The 14,538-nt window shown below is 38.2% G+C and overlaps 1 protein-coding gene across 2 annotated transcripts in view; it reads right to left on the reverse strand.

The window, feature by feature from the left end:
* Nucleotides 1-1,039: 1,039 nt before the first annotated feature.
* LOC306880874 (dual specificity mitogen-activated protein kinase kinase 5-like) overlaps nt 1,040-14,538 on the reverse strand; it is a 49,080-nt gene continuing 35,581 nt past the window's right edge. Inside the window, exons 21-22 of one of the 2 annotated variants that reach the window (XM_079434673.1) lie at nt 11,725-11,770; nt 1,040-2,304 (exon numbers count right to left, since the gene is read on the reverse strand). In XM_079434673.1, the coding sequence (XP_079290799.1) occupies nt 2,194-2,304; nt 11,725-11,770 (157 nt within the window). In that variant the 3' untranslated portion in view covers nt 1,040-2,193. The remainder of the gene's footprint in view (nt 2,305-11,724; nt 11,771-14,538) is intronic. The other variant, XM_079434674.1, reaches the window with a different exon arrangement.

The raw sequence follows: 14,538 nt of genomic DNA on the forward strand, positions 1-14,538 counted from the left end.
ATCGCCAAGCAGCTTGGTGAGAAGGTGACAACAGTTGGTGCGATTATCTGCAAATGGAGGAAATGCAAAATAACTGTCAATCTCCCTCGGTCTGGTGCTCCATGCAAGATGTCACCTCATGGAGTTTCAATGATCATGAGAACGGTGAGGAATCAGCCCAGAACTACACGGGAGGATCTTGTCAATGATCTGAAAGCAGCTGGAACCAGCCACCAAGAAAACAATTGGTAACACACTACACTGTGAAGGACTGAAATCCTGCAGCGCCCACAAGGTCCCCCTGCTCAAGAAAGCACACGTACAGGCCTGTCTGAAATTTGCCAATGATTCAGAGGAGAACTGGGAGAAAGTGTTGTAGTCAGATGAGACCAAAATCCAGCTCTTTGGCATCAACTCAACTCGCCGTGTTTGGAGGAGGAGGAATGCTGCTTATGACCCCAAGAACACCATCCCCACCGTCAATGCACCGCATCAAAGGGACGATGGATGAGGCCATGTACCGTCAGGGCCAGGGCATTGAAGCCAACCAGGGCATTGAAAATGGGTCGTGGATGGGTATTCCAGCATGACAATGACCCAAAACACACGGCCAAGGTAACAAAGGAGTGGCTCATGAAGAAGCACATTATGGTCCTGGAGTAGCCTAGCCAGTCTCCAGACCTTAATCCCATAGAAAATCTGTGGAGGGAGCTGAAGGTTCGAGTTGCCAAATGTCAGCCTCAAAACCTTAAGGACTTGGAGAGGATCTGCAAAGAGGAGTGGGACAAAATCCCTCCTGAGGTGCAAACCTGGTGGCCAACTACAAGAAACGTCTGACCTCTGTGCTTGCCAACAAGGGTTTTGCCACCAAGTACTAAGTCATGTTTTGCGAAGGGGTCAAATACTTATATGACTCATTAAAATGCAAATCAATTTATAACTTTTTTGAAATGCGTTTTTCTGGATTTTTTTTGTTGTTGTTATTCTGTCTCTCACTGTTCAAATAAACATACCATTAAAATTATAGACTGATCATTTCTTTGTCAGTGGGCAAGTGTACAAAATCAGCAGGGGATCTGTTTTCTATTTTTAATATGTTTTAAAATGTAACTTATTCCTGCAATGGCAGAGCTAAATTTACAGCAGTCATTACTTCAGTCTTCAGTGCCACATGATTCTTCAGAAATCATTTTGATATGATATTTGGTGCTCATGAAACATTTCTTCTCACCATTGTTGTGCTGCTTCATATTTTTGAGGCAAGCATGGTAACTTTTTTGCAGGAAGTTCAAAAGAACAAAATTTATTTGCAACATAAATCTTCCACAAAATTGTCTTTACTGTCAATTTTGTTCAATTGAATTCTTCCTTACTGATTACATACTTTTAAACAGTAGTGTACATAGAGCTAAAAGTGTATAAAATGACCTTAAAAGAGAGATTAAGGCAATGCCCAAATCAAAGTAACCAATTCCCATGAACCCCTTGAATAAAGTTTGCAGCTGGGCTTATACTGGATGAGGGCAAGAACCAAAGCCACTGGCCTCTCATGCATCACTACAGTCGGCTGCTGTTTTACTATCTAAAAGCTCATCCACACGAGCCTTCCACCATAACAAGGCATCACATTTTTCCATCTTCAGTGGTGTATTACTACAACTGGTAGGCCATTTGTGAAACTCAACAAAAAGTGTCTTTTAAAACAACAGCAGCATGACTTGCACTGCAGCAGGGAGCAATACTCGACAAGCCCATATATTTAAAAACCGAGATGATTTATGACATGCCCACAATGTTTTGGCAAAACCAGATTGTTGCTTTAAGTACAGACAGAGACAGTATTTTCTCTCAAATCCAAACCCACAGGAGCGAAATCTGAGTCGAGCAAGCAACAGCCCCCCGCAAGGATCTTCTGTGAAAACATTTACTTTGGAATCTGCACAGAAAGTGAAAAGAAACCCACTGCAGAAAACAAAGTTAAAGATTTGCATCGATGCAAACCAACATACACCGTTCAAATCCTCATTTGCAGGATGCTAGCATAATCTGCATTAGACTCGTAGCAGCTCTCTCACCATGCACCATTTAACTCAAGGTTGGGAGGAGGTGCTCTATGTGAGGCGCTGCGGGATCAGCTGCTGTTTCTCTAGGTTCAGTGGAAGAGTAAAGTGAGGAAATGTGGACACCCAGAATTCCATCCAGTGCCGCTGCTGTTCACATGAGTCTCTGTGCTTGCTGGCTTTTGCGCTCCTCTAGACTGCGGCACACCCACATGGACACGACCTCTGTGTTGCCATCATTATATTGCATGATAAAAGAGTGGTCCTGAAGGGAGGAAAAGAAAAAAAAAAAAAACACACAGAATGAGGCAAATGATTCTTCACTGATACATAACAGCAATATAAATTAGTAATGGAGCCTGAACAACAATTATGTTCACTTGTTCAAAGACAACAAAATTATGGACTGACAGTAAGCACATCATTCTGAAACCATAAATCTCACTGTGGTGTGCAATAAAAATGAAAAGGACAGATACAGTTTACAGCTTTCCGTTACGTTCATGTCAATATATTCATATTCAACAGAGATGAACTGTAACAGAATGAGCAGCATAATCTCAAGTACCAATTTAGAATTAAATAGTTCAACTTCGACTTGAAGGACAGTGATCCAAATAAAAAATCATTAGGAGGCCTTAATTGTAAAGAAATCCAAGCTGAACTGAAAAGAAGCTGAAAATCAGACTTCTCATCAGTAAACAAACAACCGTTTCTTAATCTGATGTTCATTTGACGCAGACTGAACACCTTTGATGATCTTCTCATACCGTTTCACCACTACAGCATCCTCTCTCAACGAGGACAACGCTCTACCATCAATCGTTCTGTCCTCTTAATGGTGAGCTCTGCCTGTGCCACAGTGAGGTTAATCACTCTCAGTGCTGGAGTGCTGGAGAGGGCAGTCCTGAGAGGCGACTCTACCAGCCACCCATCTCATCAATCACATGGCCTCGCTGCCAGCTTCTCAAGCAGACCTGCTGCAGTCATGTGCAGCTCTGCTTCTGCATGTTGAGCCTGCCTGCTCAGGTGAGGCTCTGACCCCAGCGATAGACAGAGGAGAGAGTTCATCTCATAATTCTTCTACTATCGCCACTTTTGGAAATTAAGTCTCTTAAAACACTTTCTATACTTTCACTTGTTACATTTGTCCATGGACGTAAAATACATACATCACAGCAGACGTGCTATCAAACAACATTCAAGTAAAACTTTTGCATAATTTGACAAAATTGCAGCTTAACTGGAAATGACAATAAATAAATATTCAACAAAGGCCAAATTTGCTCTGTTTATTGGAAATGATACCACAGCTGTGGGACAGTCATATATAAATCCCTTTCACAAAATAAATATCAAAATGGTTGATTTCAGAATTGAATTTTTTTAGATATTATTTTAAATGTAATATTTTTGTTGTGGATTTTCATATTTCTGGGACATGGGTAAAATAAAACAATTATTACATAAGACATTTGAAAAATAACAAAAATAAATGATGAAGGCATGGTAAAACACTTTAATGTGATTTTCATATAACAAAAAAGGTTGAATAAAATCAACCCCTCAGACATTAAAGCAGCTGAAGTTAACAAAACAATCAGAGCCCAAGCACGTTAACAATATTTTAGCATTATTAAGATAATATATTGGATGTATTTTTAAAATTTTGAATCAGTTTTTATTTTTAGATTTTACATTTCATTTTAAAGTTTTAGTAATTTTTTTAAATTAATTTATTTTAATACATAAAAAGTACATAAAATTAAACTATTAAAATAAGAAATGTTACCTTGGTAACTAGCTAAAGTAATTTTTTTATTATGGATTAATTTTTTTTTTTAAATAGATTTCATTATTTTACCTGTACATGCCATTTTAATTTTTAAGCTAATAGTTATTTCTTTCAGGTCATGAAACAAAAAGCTTTATTTAATAACCATGCATCTAACAGAAAGCAAATTGATGTGCAGGTCTGCTAACTAATGCAAACACACATACATTAGGATGCGTCTCTGCCGACCTGAAATAAATCAGAGCTTAGATGGTCACCTGCTTGTTTGGCTGTGCTGAGATGGATCACAAACACATAAACCACACCACCTGTGTGTCCCTCTGTTGGGTGTGTGAGTGTGTGTGCTGGAGCATGCAGAAACAGGACCTCCATTAATTAACCCACCTGCTGCTAACTTAGCACACTTGCAGAGTGGAGAGGCTGTATAAATACTCTGTTAGTTAGGTCATTATCGTCTCCCGGCTTTACCTTTCCAAGACGTGAACAAAAAAATAAATAAATGGGAAAATCTCATTTAAAAGTGTGGCTACATTAATCACAGCCCCATATCAAAGTGTGATAATCACCTGAATTCTCTATTAAAGTAAAACTGCCAAACCCAGGGGAAATCTCACATCTCTCTTTAATTGTTTTGAGTCTGTTAAATGCTTTTTAATCTAAGATTAATTTATGCAATTTTAAATAACTCTACATATGATTAATAAGCTTGAAAATTAAAAGGAGTCCAAAGCAATTATAACAAGTGGTTGGTCATCACCTCATTAGAATGTGTTGGCGAACAGTGACAGCTCTGCGTAATGCGTGCCATTGTGTGTGTGTGTGTGTGTGTGTGTATGCACAAGGCCGATACTGTAGCCGAGAGAAAACACGAGAGAGCGAAACAGACTAACGAAGGTGTAGAAGTCGGAGTAATAACTAGGTCTTTTCAGATTTGCATACTAACGACCTGCTCCCAATGGATACAGGACAATGTATATGAGCTCTTGGACAATGTTAAGATTTCATAAATGCTGATCTTTTAATTCAGCAGTCACCATGGGATAGACCATCTATCTGGATTAAAAAGCTGCAGAGTAAGCCTACTTCAATTAACACTATGTCTGTGAGTGAGACGGGATTGTTGGCTGCCACGTATCAAACACAACACAAACATCTCAATAACAGCCAGTCATTTCTCAGATTGAGCTCCAAAACAGGTCTGTGTTTCAAACTCAATGTTTTCAGAAAACTCAGTACACAATATTGCTTGACTCCTATGACCTAGGTCTTTTTAGTTAAACGTACAGCTTATAACTTTGATTTAAACTAACTTACTATGATTTAAATCAGCTACAACTGTAGTTCAAAAATTAATTCATCCTTGCTAAATAAGTGTTCATTTTTTTTTAACTCACACTTATTTAGCAAGGATGAATTAAATTGATCAAAGGTGACAGTAAAGACATGTTTTACTGTTTACATCTGTTTTACTGTATTTTTGATCAAATACACACAGCCTTGGTGAGCATAAGCGCTTGCTTTCAAAAACATAAAAATGTCTTACCTAACACAAACGTTTGAATGATGCAGATATTATCGATTTTGTCCGCAGATTCCTTCCATTAATCATTCATGTAACTGGATTACACGCAAGAGAAACTGTTCAATTCTTTAAAATTCCCATTTCTAATATTTCTATATAAATACAACTGCATATAAAGTGAATTTTATCAAACTCTGATAACAGCCCAAGCTAAATTAAAATCAAAACTGCAGCTGATTGATTTATTCTAACGATCTGATCTCTAACATTTGATCAAGTCTTTGTGGCAAAGAGATTCTGGCAGCTTTGAAGACCACCATTCTCAGGGGTGTGGGCGAGAGAGAGGGATGGCAGACAGACAGTGTCAGAGAGCTAAAAGGTAGGATTACCCCCGGGGGAGTTCAAGAAGCTCCTCAGCGTGCTAATGTGTAAACAAGTCATCAGAGCGGTGTCAGAGGGCTTTCAAAGCCTGTTCTCATCCGAATCCCCACGGCACGGGCTGCTGGCATTCAGTGAGACTGTGTGTCTTTTAAAGGGCCGCTCCCATGGGTCTTAAAACACATGAACATAAGCAATCGCTCCTTAGCTCATCAGCCCACACAATCTGGAAACGTGGGGGTGGCTAAAGGAGGGCTGTGACAGATTCGGTGAGTTAGTGGGACTCTTTCAGCTTTTTGTCCCTGGCTGAAGCTCATATCTGCTGCAGCTGAGCCCCCTGGACAGCCCGCAGGGAAAGGGGGATGGCAGAGGCCAGGAGGGGACAAAAGGTGCTAAAAGGTTGAGTGACAATGAGAGAGAAAGATGTCAATCACTGCACTGTGTCTAACTAAAAGTAACATATCCTGGTCTTCTGATCTTAAGACCCTAAAAATATTCAAAAACACACGATGATTCAAAAGTTTGGAATCTTGTAAAGTTTGGAAAAAATTGTATAAAATATATATATATATATGCCTCCGAGGATGCATTTGATTAAATCACTAATAGAGTAAAAACAGTTAAATATATGAAATATTCTTACAATTTAAAAAAACTCTTTTCTATTTAAATATATTTTAAAATGTAATTTATTCGTGTGATACCAAAGCTGAATTATCAGCATATGCTGATTTGGTGCTCAAGAAACATTATTATTATAATCAATGTTAAAATGTTGGATATATATTTTAATATTTTTTTCAAAATAATATTTTGTTTCAATAGAAATCTTTTGTAAAAATGATAAATGTCATTTAATCTGCTTAATGCATTCCTGATAAATAAATAAACACTGATTTAAAGAAAAAAACGTGAAAATGAAAACAAAAATGTATTAGAACAGTCAAAAAAGACAAACACTGGTATGTTTTAATAACAGTGCAAGTATCCAGACATCTGATATTAGAGGATGAAGAAAATTTTTCATTTGTTCTCAGAGTGATGAGTTAAATGGTAAGCATCATTCTGATAGAGTTGAAGTCAACAGTGAGTGAGCATACACTGAAGCACAGGTACCACACTCATACTCTCTGCATTAGCAGTCAGATCTCTGTGGACTGCGCTGTCCGTGGTACTGAGAAAATCCAGCTGCTGTGCTGACAGCTTTTAAAGGCTCTGAGTGCTAATTTCTGTGACAGTGTGAACCGGCACGCAACCTAGTCAGCCCAGCCACTGGAGGAATTTGAGTTGTTCCAAATTGCACAGAAATAGAATTAACACCGCATCTACGCCGGACATGAGTGGTGCAGCATGATATGACAAAATACAGTAGAACCCATTATAATCAGTGATGCTGTCTATAGTGGATGTGGCACGACAAAACCCTGACAGTAAATTGATGCTTTGTTCTCTTTAAGACATTTACTGACTATTTCTGCCTCAAAGTTCAAATGATCTGCAACGGTTGCTTTGTCGCGCCCAGTATAGACAGTTTTTGAGTTAAGAAGCATTAAGAGCCTGTGGACTGATTTCCCAGACATAGATGTAGCCTGGGCTGAGACTCAGAATTCCAATGAATAATATGTCATTTAAGCCTGAGCCTTAGAATTGAGACAAAAATATTCACAAGTTTCCCTTTTGGATGAGAACACAATGAGTCAATAATAATAAATAAATAATGTTATTCATACACTGGCAAACGGTTGTTAAAAACAAATACAAAATTATGTTGTTTTAATTATGTTTTACAGTCTTCCAACTTCAAAATGTTACATTTAATTCAATGTGTTACTTGCCATTTCTTTGTAATTAAGTGTGAAATTTATTAACAATTTCTGAGTAAAAATCTCTTCTACATCATTTTTTTCAGTTTATGACAATAGGAAAACATTAAATGCACATCAAAATGTCATAAATTATATCATTTGTTGATTATGAAAACCAAAACTATATTTAAAAAAATAAATATCACTTTAATTAAATAAAAAAACATGCACCCTTTTATATTTGATTTTGAGTATGTGAATTCTTTCTAAATTCAGAGAGCTACTAAATGCATCTGAAATTAATCTGATCCCATTGACCAGACATTTTTAACATTAAAATCTTGTTTCAGCCTTTAATTAACCTCTGGCTGATAATCTAAAAAAAAATTTTTGTATTGTATTGCATTTTCCCTTCATTGTATTGTCCCTTTTATATCCCCTAATGGGAGAAGCTTCAAGAAGTGCTTAGACTACCAAAAGCACATTAAAATGTATACACATCTTTTAAAGATGTTCAAATGTAAACATTTAGAGGCGTTTAATATCACAATGCTCAAGCAGCTTTTTATCCGATAGCAACTAATAGTAATGTGCCACATAGCACAAACACACATAGCATCCTGCTGCTTTTTTGTCCTTCCACGGCTGAATCCACGGCAGAGGACTCAAAGGTTACACAAAACTTAAAAAATTAAAATCAATAGCCTGATGGTCATAGACGTTACTTGCATGGTGCAGATTAGTGGAGTATGTAACACAGGACAGATTAAGTTTTCCAACAAAAGCCAGAAGAAACCATCCCCCAGCACTGAGGTGAATCAACAACTTGCTGAAGATCTGAATGAGTTTTATTGTGGATTTGAAACCCCCACACACTAGTCCTGACCATCTCTCTACACAACCGTTAACACCTCCTGCAACCCCCTTCTTCCCCACTCCTGTACTTCAGATCAGTGAAGAAGATCTTCAGGAGGAACAAGAGAAGGAAGGCACCAGGCCCAAATGGTGTGACACCAGCCTGCTTGAAAAACTGTGCTGACCAGCTGGCCCCCATCTTCACACAGATCTTCAACAGATCACTGGAGCTGTGTGAAGTCCCTTCCTACTTCAAATGCTCCACCATCATCCCTGTTCCAAAGAAACCCAAGATAACAGGGCTTAAATGACTACAGACCTGTGGCTCTAACATCTGTCCTCATGACGTCATTTGAAAAACTGGTTCTGGCTTATTTGAAGGACATCACTGGACCCCCTGCAGTTTGCTTACCGAGCAAACAGGTCCGTGGATGATGCTGTCAACATGGGACTGCGTTACATCCCGCTAGTGTTGTCACGATACTGGAATTTCTAACTTCGATACGATACCTTGAAAAATATCGATATTCGATACCATTTTCGATACCACGGAGAAAAAAACTGCCACAATATTAAGGGGGTAATTTTTTTAATTTAAAGATAAATGTAACAAGTCGAGAACATGCGGTATATTTTACATGAACAAAAAAATGTCTTGAGGTACTGCATTTGTTGATTTATTTATTAATCTTAGCTAATGTTAGTTAAATGTTAATTGAAACTAACGTTTACTAATACATGTACTAATTAAAATCCAAAGTTCTATTTGTTGATATTCTCATTTGCTTCATAACCAAAATATTTCCAGATATAGGGCCCTATGAAATCAGTTTTATTTTTCCACAAATTCCGTTTTATTTTCTTCTACATTAAAGTTTTTCCATTTTAATTTTCTGGATTCCGTTTTTTTCCGTTTGAATTTTAAATTAAATTTTAAATTAAAATTTCATTGAATTTCATTAAAATCATGAAAATTATACAATTTAACATTTAATTTATTAAAAGTGTAACAAAAATGACACGTTTAGGGCCGTATGAAATGTTTTGTTTTTTTCTCACCTTATGTTTTATTGTTACCAAATTCTGTGTTTTAGCATGTCTATTATTTCAATGCATACAAACTATTTTTATTTATTCTTACAGTAGCCTTATGAAATGTGTTTTCCCCCTCAGAAATTCTGTGTTGTGTATTTAAATTTGACTGGATATCAGATGAAGGCATAAAACAATTTTAATTAATTTATATCTGAATTAATGAAAATTAAACATTTACATTTTTGGCAAATGAAGGGGATTTACTATTAAAATTAAAATATTTTGTGATTATTTCTTTTAAAAAAATGAACAGTAGTAGTAAGTAGTAGTATTATGTACATTCTACTAAATAATAGTAATATAGCCTATTTCTGGCACACAGTCTTTAATAGGCCGCTAAACCGAACTTTTATTTTGACGGGTTGCCGTGAATACCTTTAAAGTTCTGTGTGTGTATGATAGGACGCTAGTTTTACTCAAATTAAATGGTAAAATGCTCGTAAAGTGCCTTTCAGATCAGTTCTGGAGATATTGTTGATGTATTTATGTCCTCATTGAGACGGCAGACGCTGAAATCACCGCGAGCGCCACATAAATAAACACAACCGCACGTGCAGCACATTCACACAGAGACGCGCAAAACATGCAGGATTCATATTTAAATCGACTTTTGCAGCTTAATATTTACAGATACTACTCCATATCGCGATTTGATTTAAGTGTAATGACCTACTTTTGATGAATTCATCCAAACTTTGACAAATTCCGTGACATTCCGCGTTAAACTGAAAATTCCGTTTTTATGACTGGATTCCGTGGCGTTCTCTGCATCGCGGAGATCATAGATTCCTACAGATAGCGCTCCTGTTGTGTTCTTTAACATCCAGAGCAGTCATCTTTCTATTCACTTCACTTTTGCTATTTAACTAGAGCGAAGGAGACGAGTGCGGTCACGTGTGGTGCTTGTCCACGCGCCTTTGGAGAGAAATGAAAGTGACAGCTCGGCTAGTATCGGTGTATCGATACTTCGGGAAATTAATATTGGTACCGTTCAGATATTTCAGTATCGATATTTATCGAAATATCGATATTTTTGACAACACTACATCCCGCAACACCTGGACAGACCAGGGACTTACGTGAGGATCCTGTTTGTGGACTTTACTTCCAACACCATCATCCTTACACTCCTCCAGTCCAAACTAACCCAGCTCTTTGTCCCTAGCGCTATCTGTCAGTGGATCACCAGCTTTCTGACAGATAGGCAACAACTAGTGAGACTGGGGAAATTCATGTCAAACAGCCGCTCCACCAACACTGGTGCCCCTCAGGGCTGTGTTCTCTGCACCTCTAAAGACCCCTCTGTCAACCTCGTGAAGTTTGCAGACGACGCCACACTCATTGGCCTCATCCTGGACGTTGACGAGTCTGCCTACAGACAGGAGGTTAAAGAGCTGGCTGTCTGGTGCAGTCTAAACAACCTTGAGCTCAACACGCTAAAAACAGTGGAGATGATCGTGGACTTCAGGAGAAACCCCCCTGCACTCCCCCCACTCACCATCATAGACAGCACTGTGACTGCAGTGGAGACATTCAAGTTCCTGGGATCCATCATCTCTCAGGACCTGAATTGGGGCACTCACATCAACTCCATTGTAAAAAAAAAGCCCAACAAAAGGTTGTACTCCCTTCACCAGCTGAGGAAGTTTAACCTGCCACAGGAGCTAATGAAACAGTTCTACTTAGCCGTCATTGAGTCTGTCCTGTGCACACCAATAACTGTCTGGTTTGGCTCAGCTACAAAATCATCAGACTACAGAGAATGGTTTGGACTGCTGAACGGATTATCGGTGCCCCCCTACACACCGTCCGAGAACTGTATATATCCAGAGTGAGGAAAAGGGCTCAGAAAATCACTCTGGATCCCTCACATCCAAGTCATCCCCTTTTTGAACTTTTGGCATCTGGCCGGCGCTGCAGAGCCCCAATTACCAGGACAGCCAGGCACAAGAACAGTTTCTTCCCCCAGGCAATCCAATTTATGAACAGTTAAAGTTTATGACACTAAAACATATTCCTTGTATGCGCTAGCATACTTGGCAATAAAGCTCTTTCTGATTCTGATTCTAAAACAAAAATGTCAAGGTTTTATCCAAAGGCTTACACAGAGTCCCAAAAAAAGCCTTCCTACCATCGAATACACCCATTCATTTACTCCATTCATGAAATAATTGGCATTTCATGTTCTGATTTGGACTTACGGGGAAAATGTGAACTAGCGTAAAAGAGACTCACCATAAGATTGTTTGGAGCTGGTCTTTCTTTGGGTTGCTTCCTCATACTATAAGAACAAAAGCATAAGAGGTCATTATATGTGATTACACATGTAGTAATTAATTGTCCTCTTAATTCAAAAGAATGAATGCAAAAGAAGCATGTCAGAACTCCGTGAGATATGACTGAGGAGGCCAAACCTGGACTTACCTGCTTTGCTCATCAAACGAGGATTTAAAGAATTTCACGACACATTTGAGGACTTTTTTTAACCCAATATTAAAATAGCAAGGGTTTATGAGTTAAACCTTCAGTGATACTTGCTCCGTATGTGATATGGTGCTAGTCAAAAGATTTACATTAATAGTATGTTTTTCATCAAATATTGGCCAATTTATCAGTCAATGAAAGTATGAATCTCACAATAACAATGGACAGCAAGGAATTAAGGTCACTGCACACTGAGTCCAAAATGTTCGTTTTGTTTTGTAAACAAAATTTTGTTTACAAAATGCGTTTTTCCGTTTTTTTCGTATTCGTCATCCTTTCCTATGAAAATGCATGCTACGGTTGCAAAAATGCAGAAAATCGAACCGGATTCGAATTTTTTTATGAAGGACGAAGGTTTCGGAGGCAGTGTGTAAACGTGATTGACACAACGTGAGGTTGTATTTATTTTTTTACGTTCAAAAATTTCGGACTCAGTGTGCAATGACCTTTAACCTTTATAAAGGCTTTTAAAGGACATATTGAAATATATTTTGTCATTTTATTCCCCCCTCCCCCTCGATACTGCTAACATTAGACAGGGTTTTTGTACACAAAACTATTTCAATTTCCTGACTTTTTATCCAACTTCAATCTGACCTTTTAAATGGATCAAAATTAAATGGGCCATTTTTTGCCGCTGTGCTTGTACATTCACATGCACTGCGCATCCCCTTCAATACCATCCTCTTAAGTCAAGTTCACAAACCAATCCATGTTGAAATGTGACACTGAAACTGTTAAGGTCAGACTAAAGTGATCAGGGACCTTGTGAAAATAAAAACTTTAGTCACTCTGTTTGAAAGCATATCAAAAGGACTTTATAGCAGCAGGTGCTGCACACAGAAACAGCACAAGATTTGACAAATTCGGGGTTCCTACTCTTAAATGATCACCAGATTCAAGGACTTTTTCCAAGTACCTCCGCAAACACCAACTTTAATCCCGTTTCAGTATACATGGTGTACCTGAAGGCCTTTATAATAACACATCAAGTATAATATTTAATATTTGCACATGCAAGCTCAATATAGCAATCTTACTGCTTACTTATGTTAAAATACTTCAGTTAGAATGTCATTTACACTAGTGTGTTTTCATTTTAAAACGCATAACTTTTGCTGTGGTTACGCCTGTTGTTTACACTACTTCGGCGTTTTCGACTCAAAAAAACGGAGACTTTCGAAAACGCTGCATACCCCGTTTTAGTTTGAAACGCTGGGATTGCGTTTCAGTGTAAACAGACCAAAACTGAGAATTTTGAAAACGATGGCGTGTCTGCCCACATACGCTCTTAGTATCCTTGACGACCGTGTAAACAATAACATCATGCTCATCGTTGCACCTGCATGAATGTTCATATGACATGCGTTTTTGGTTGTGTAGTGTGGATGGAGATCATTTCTGAAACTCATTGAAAACGCCAGTGCAGACAAGTATCGTTATTATTTTTATTTATTTAAAACGAAACCTCACTAGTTGTAAACAGGGCCAAAGTTTGTGGGTTTTCCAGCTGAGAGAGCATTCGATTACTTTCAAGGACTTTCCGGTTCTTGAATCTGTGTCCGAAAATACTTTCAAGAGCATGTAAACCCTACAAATTGTCCCTCATTTTGCTCATATAATTCATTTTTCGTAATTCATAATTGATCTCAATATTACTTCACTGTGACTATGCAGGTCACATGTCTGATCACTAATGAATAAGCATAATTAACATGCAAGTCACATCACATGTTCCTGCATTTAGGTTTCTGATACAAGAATTTTTAGAATAAGAGAACAAGCTGATTTGTAGTTTAGTGTCAATACACAATCTTTTAAACTGAAGAGGAAGTTTAGAATTCTAAAAGAGTTTACAGAAAGCTTTCTTAGTATTATGAACTCAATAAACATTCATGAATCCCATATTTCTTAACAGATGCAGATGATGCATCCAGTATATCTTCTACACCATCTTTATCGTCACATCCTCTTTATCATTGCACTGTTGAGGTTAATATAACTGCATCTCAAAGTGATAAAGGGAGAGGTAAGTAATTATCAATTCTCCTTGGCACAGATCACACCTAAGTGCAAGTAAATTAGTCAAGCTGACCCAGATAAGAAATGGGAGGGATTATAGGGACAGAGCGGCCTACAGAGGGGCTCATTTGGACCATGATGAATGGCACACACACTCAGAGCAAGCTAATAATAGAAGGGGATGTTGGAAGAGCAGTGCCAGGCAGGGGTGGCACTAGCGAGCCAGGTGACCTGTTTGTGTAAATAAAGTGTGCTGCAGGTAAACATCAGCTGCTAAACAAATCCCAAAACATCTGGCTTCACCCACCATGCCCTCAGGCAAAAGAGGTTGGTGGGGAATTCTGGTTTCTTGGGGCATGACCTGTGGAAGGCAATTTTGAGTGCGGATGTGTTTGAGAAAGCAAGGTCAGCAAACCAGGGACAGATGTTGGGTAAGTATTTACTGTTGTGTATAGCTAGTCTAACTACTGTACTGTCTGGTGTGTAGACCCAGGAAAGGCTAGACCACAAGACCTATTAGACCACAACATGTTACGTTTTACA

The sequence above is a fragment of the Barbus barbus genome (genome assembly GCF_936440315.1).
Source record: "Barbus barbus genome assembly, chromosome: 2".
NCBI lineage: Eukaryota > Metazoa > Chordata > Actinopteri > Cypriniformes > Cyprinidae > Barbus > Barbus barbus.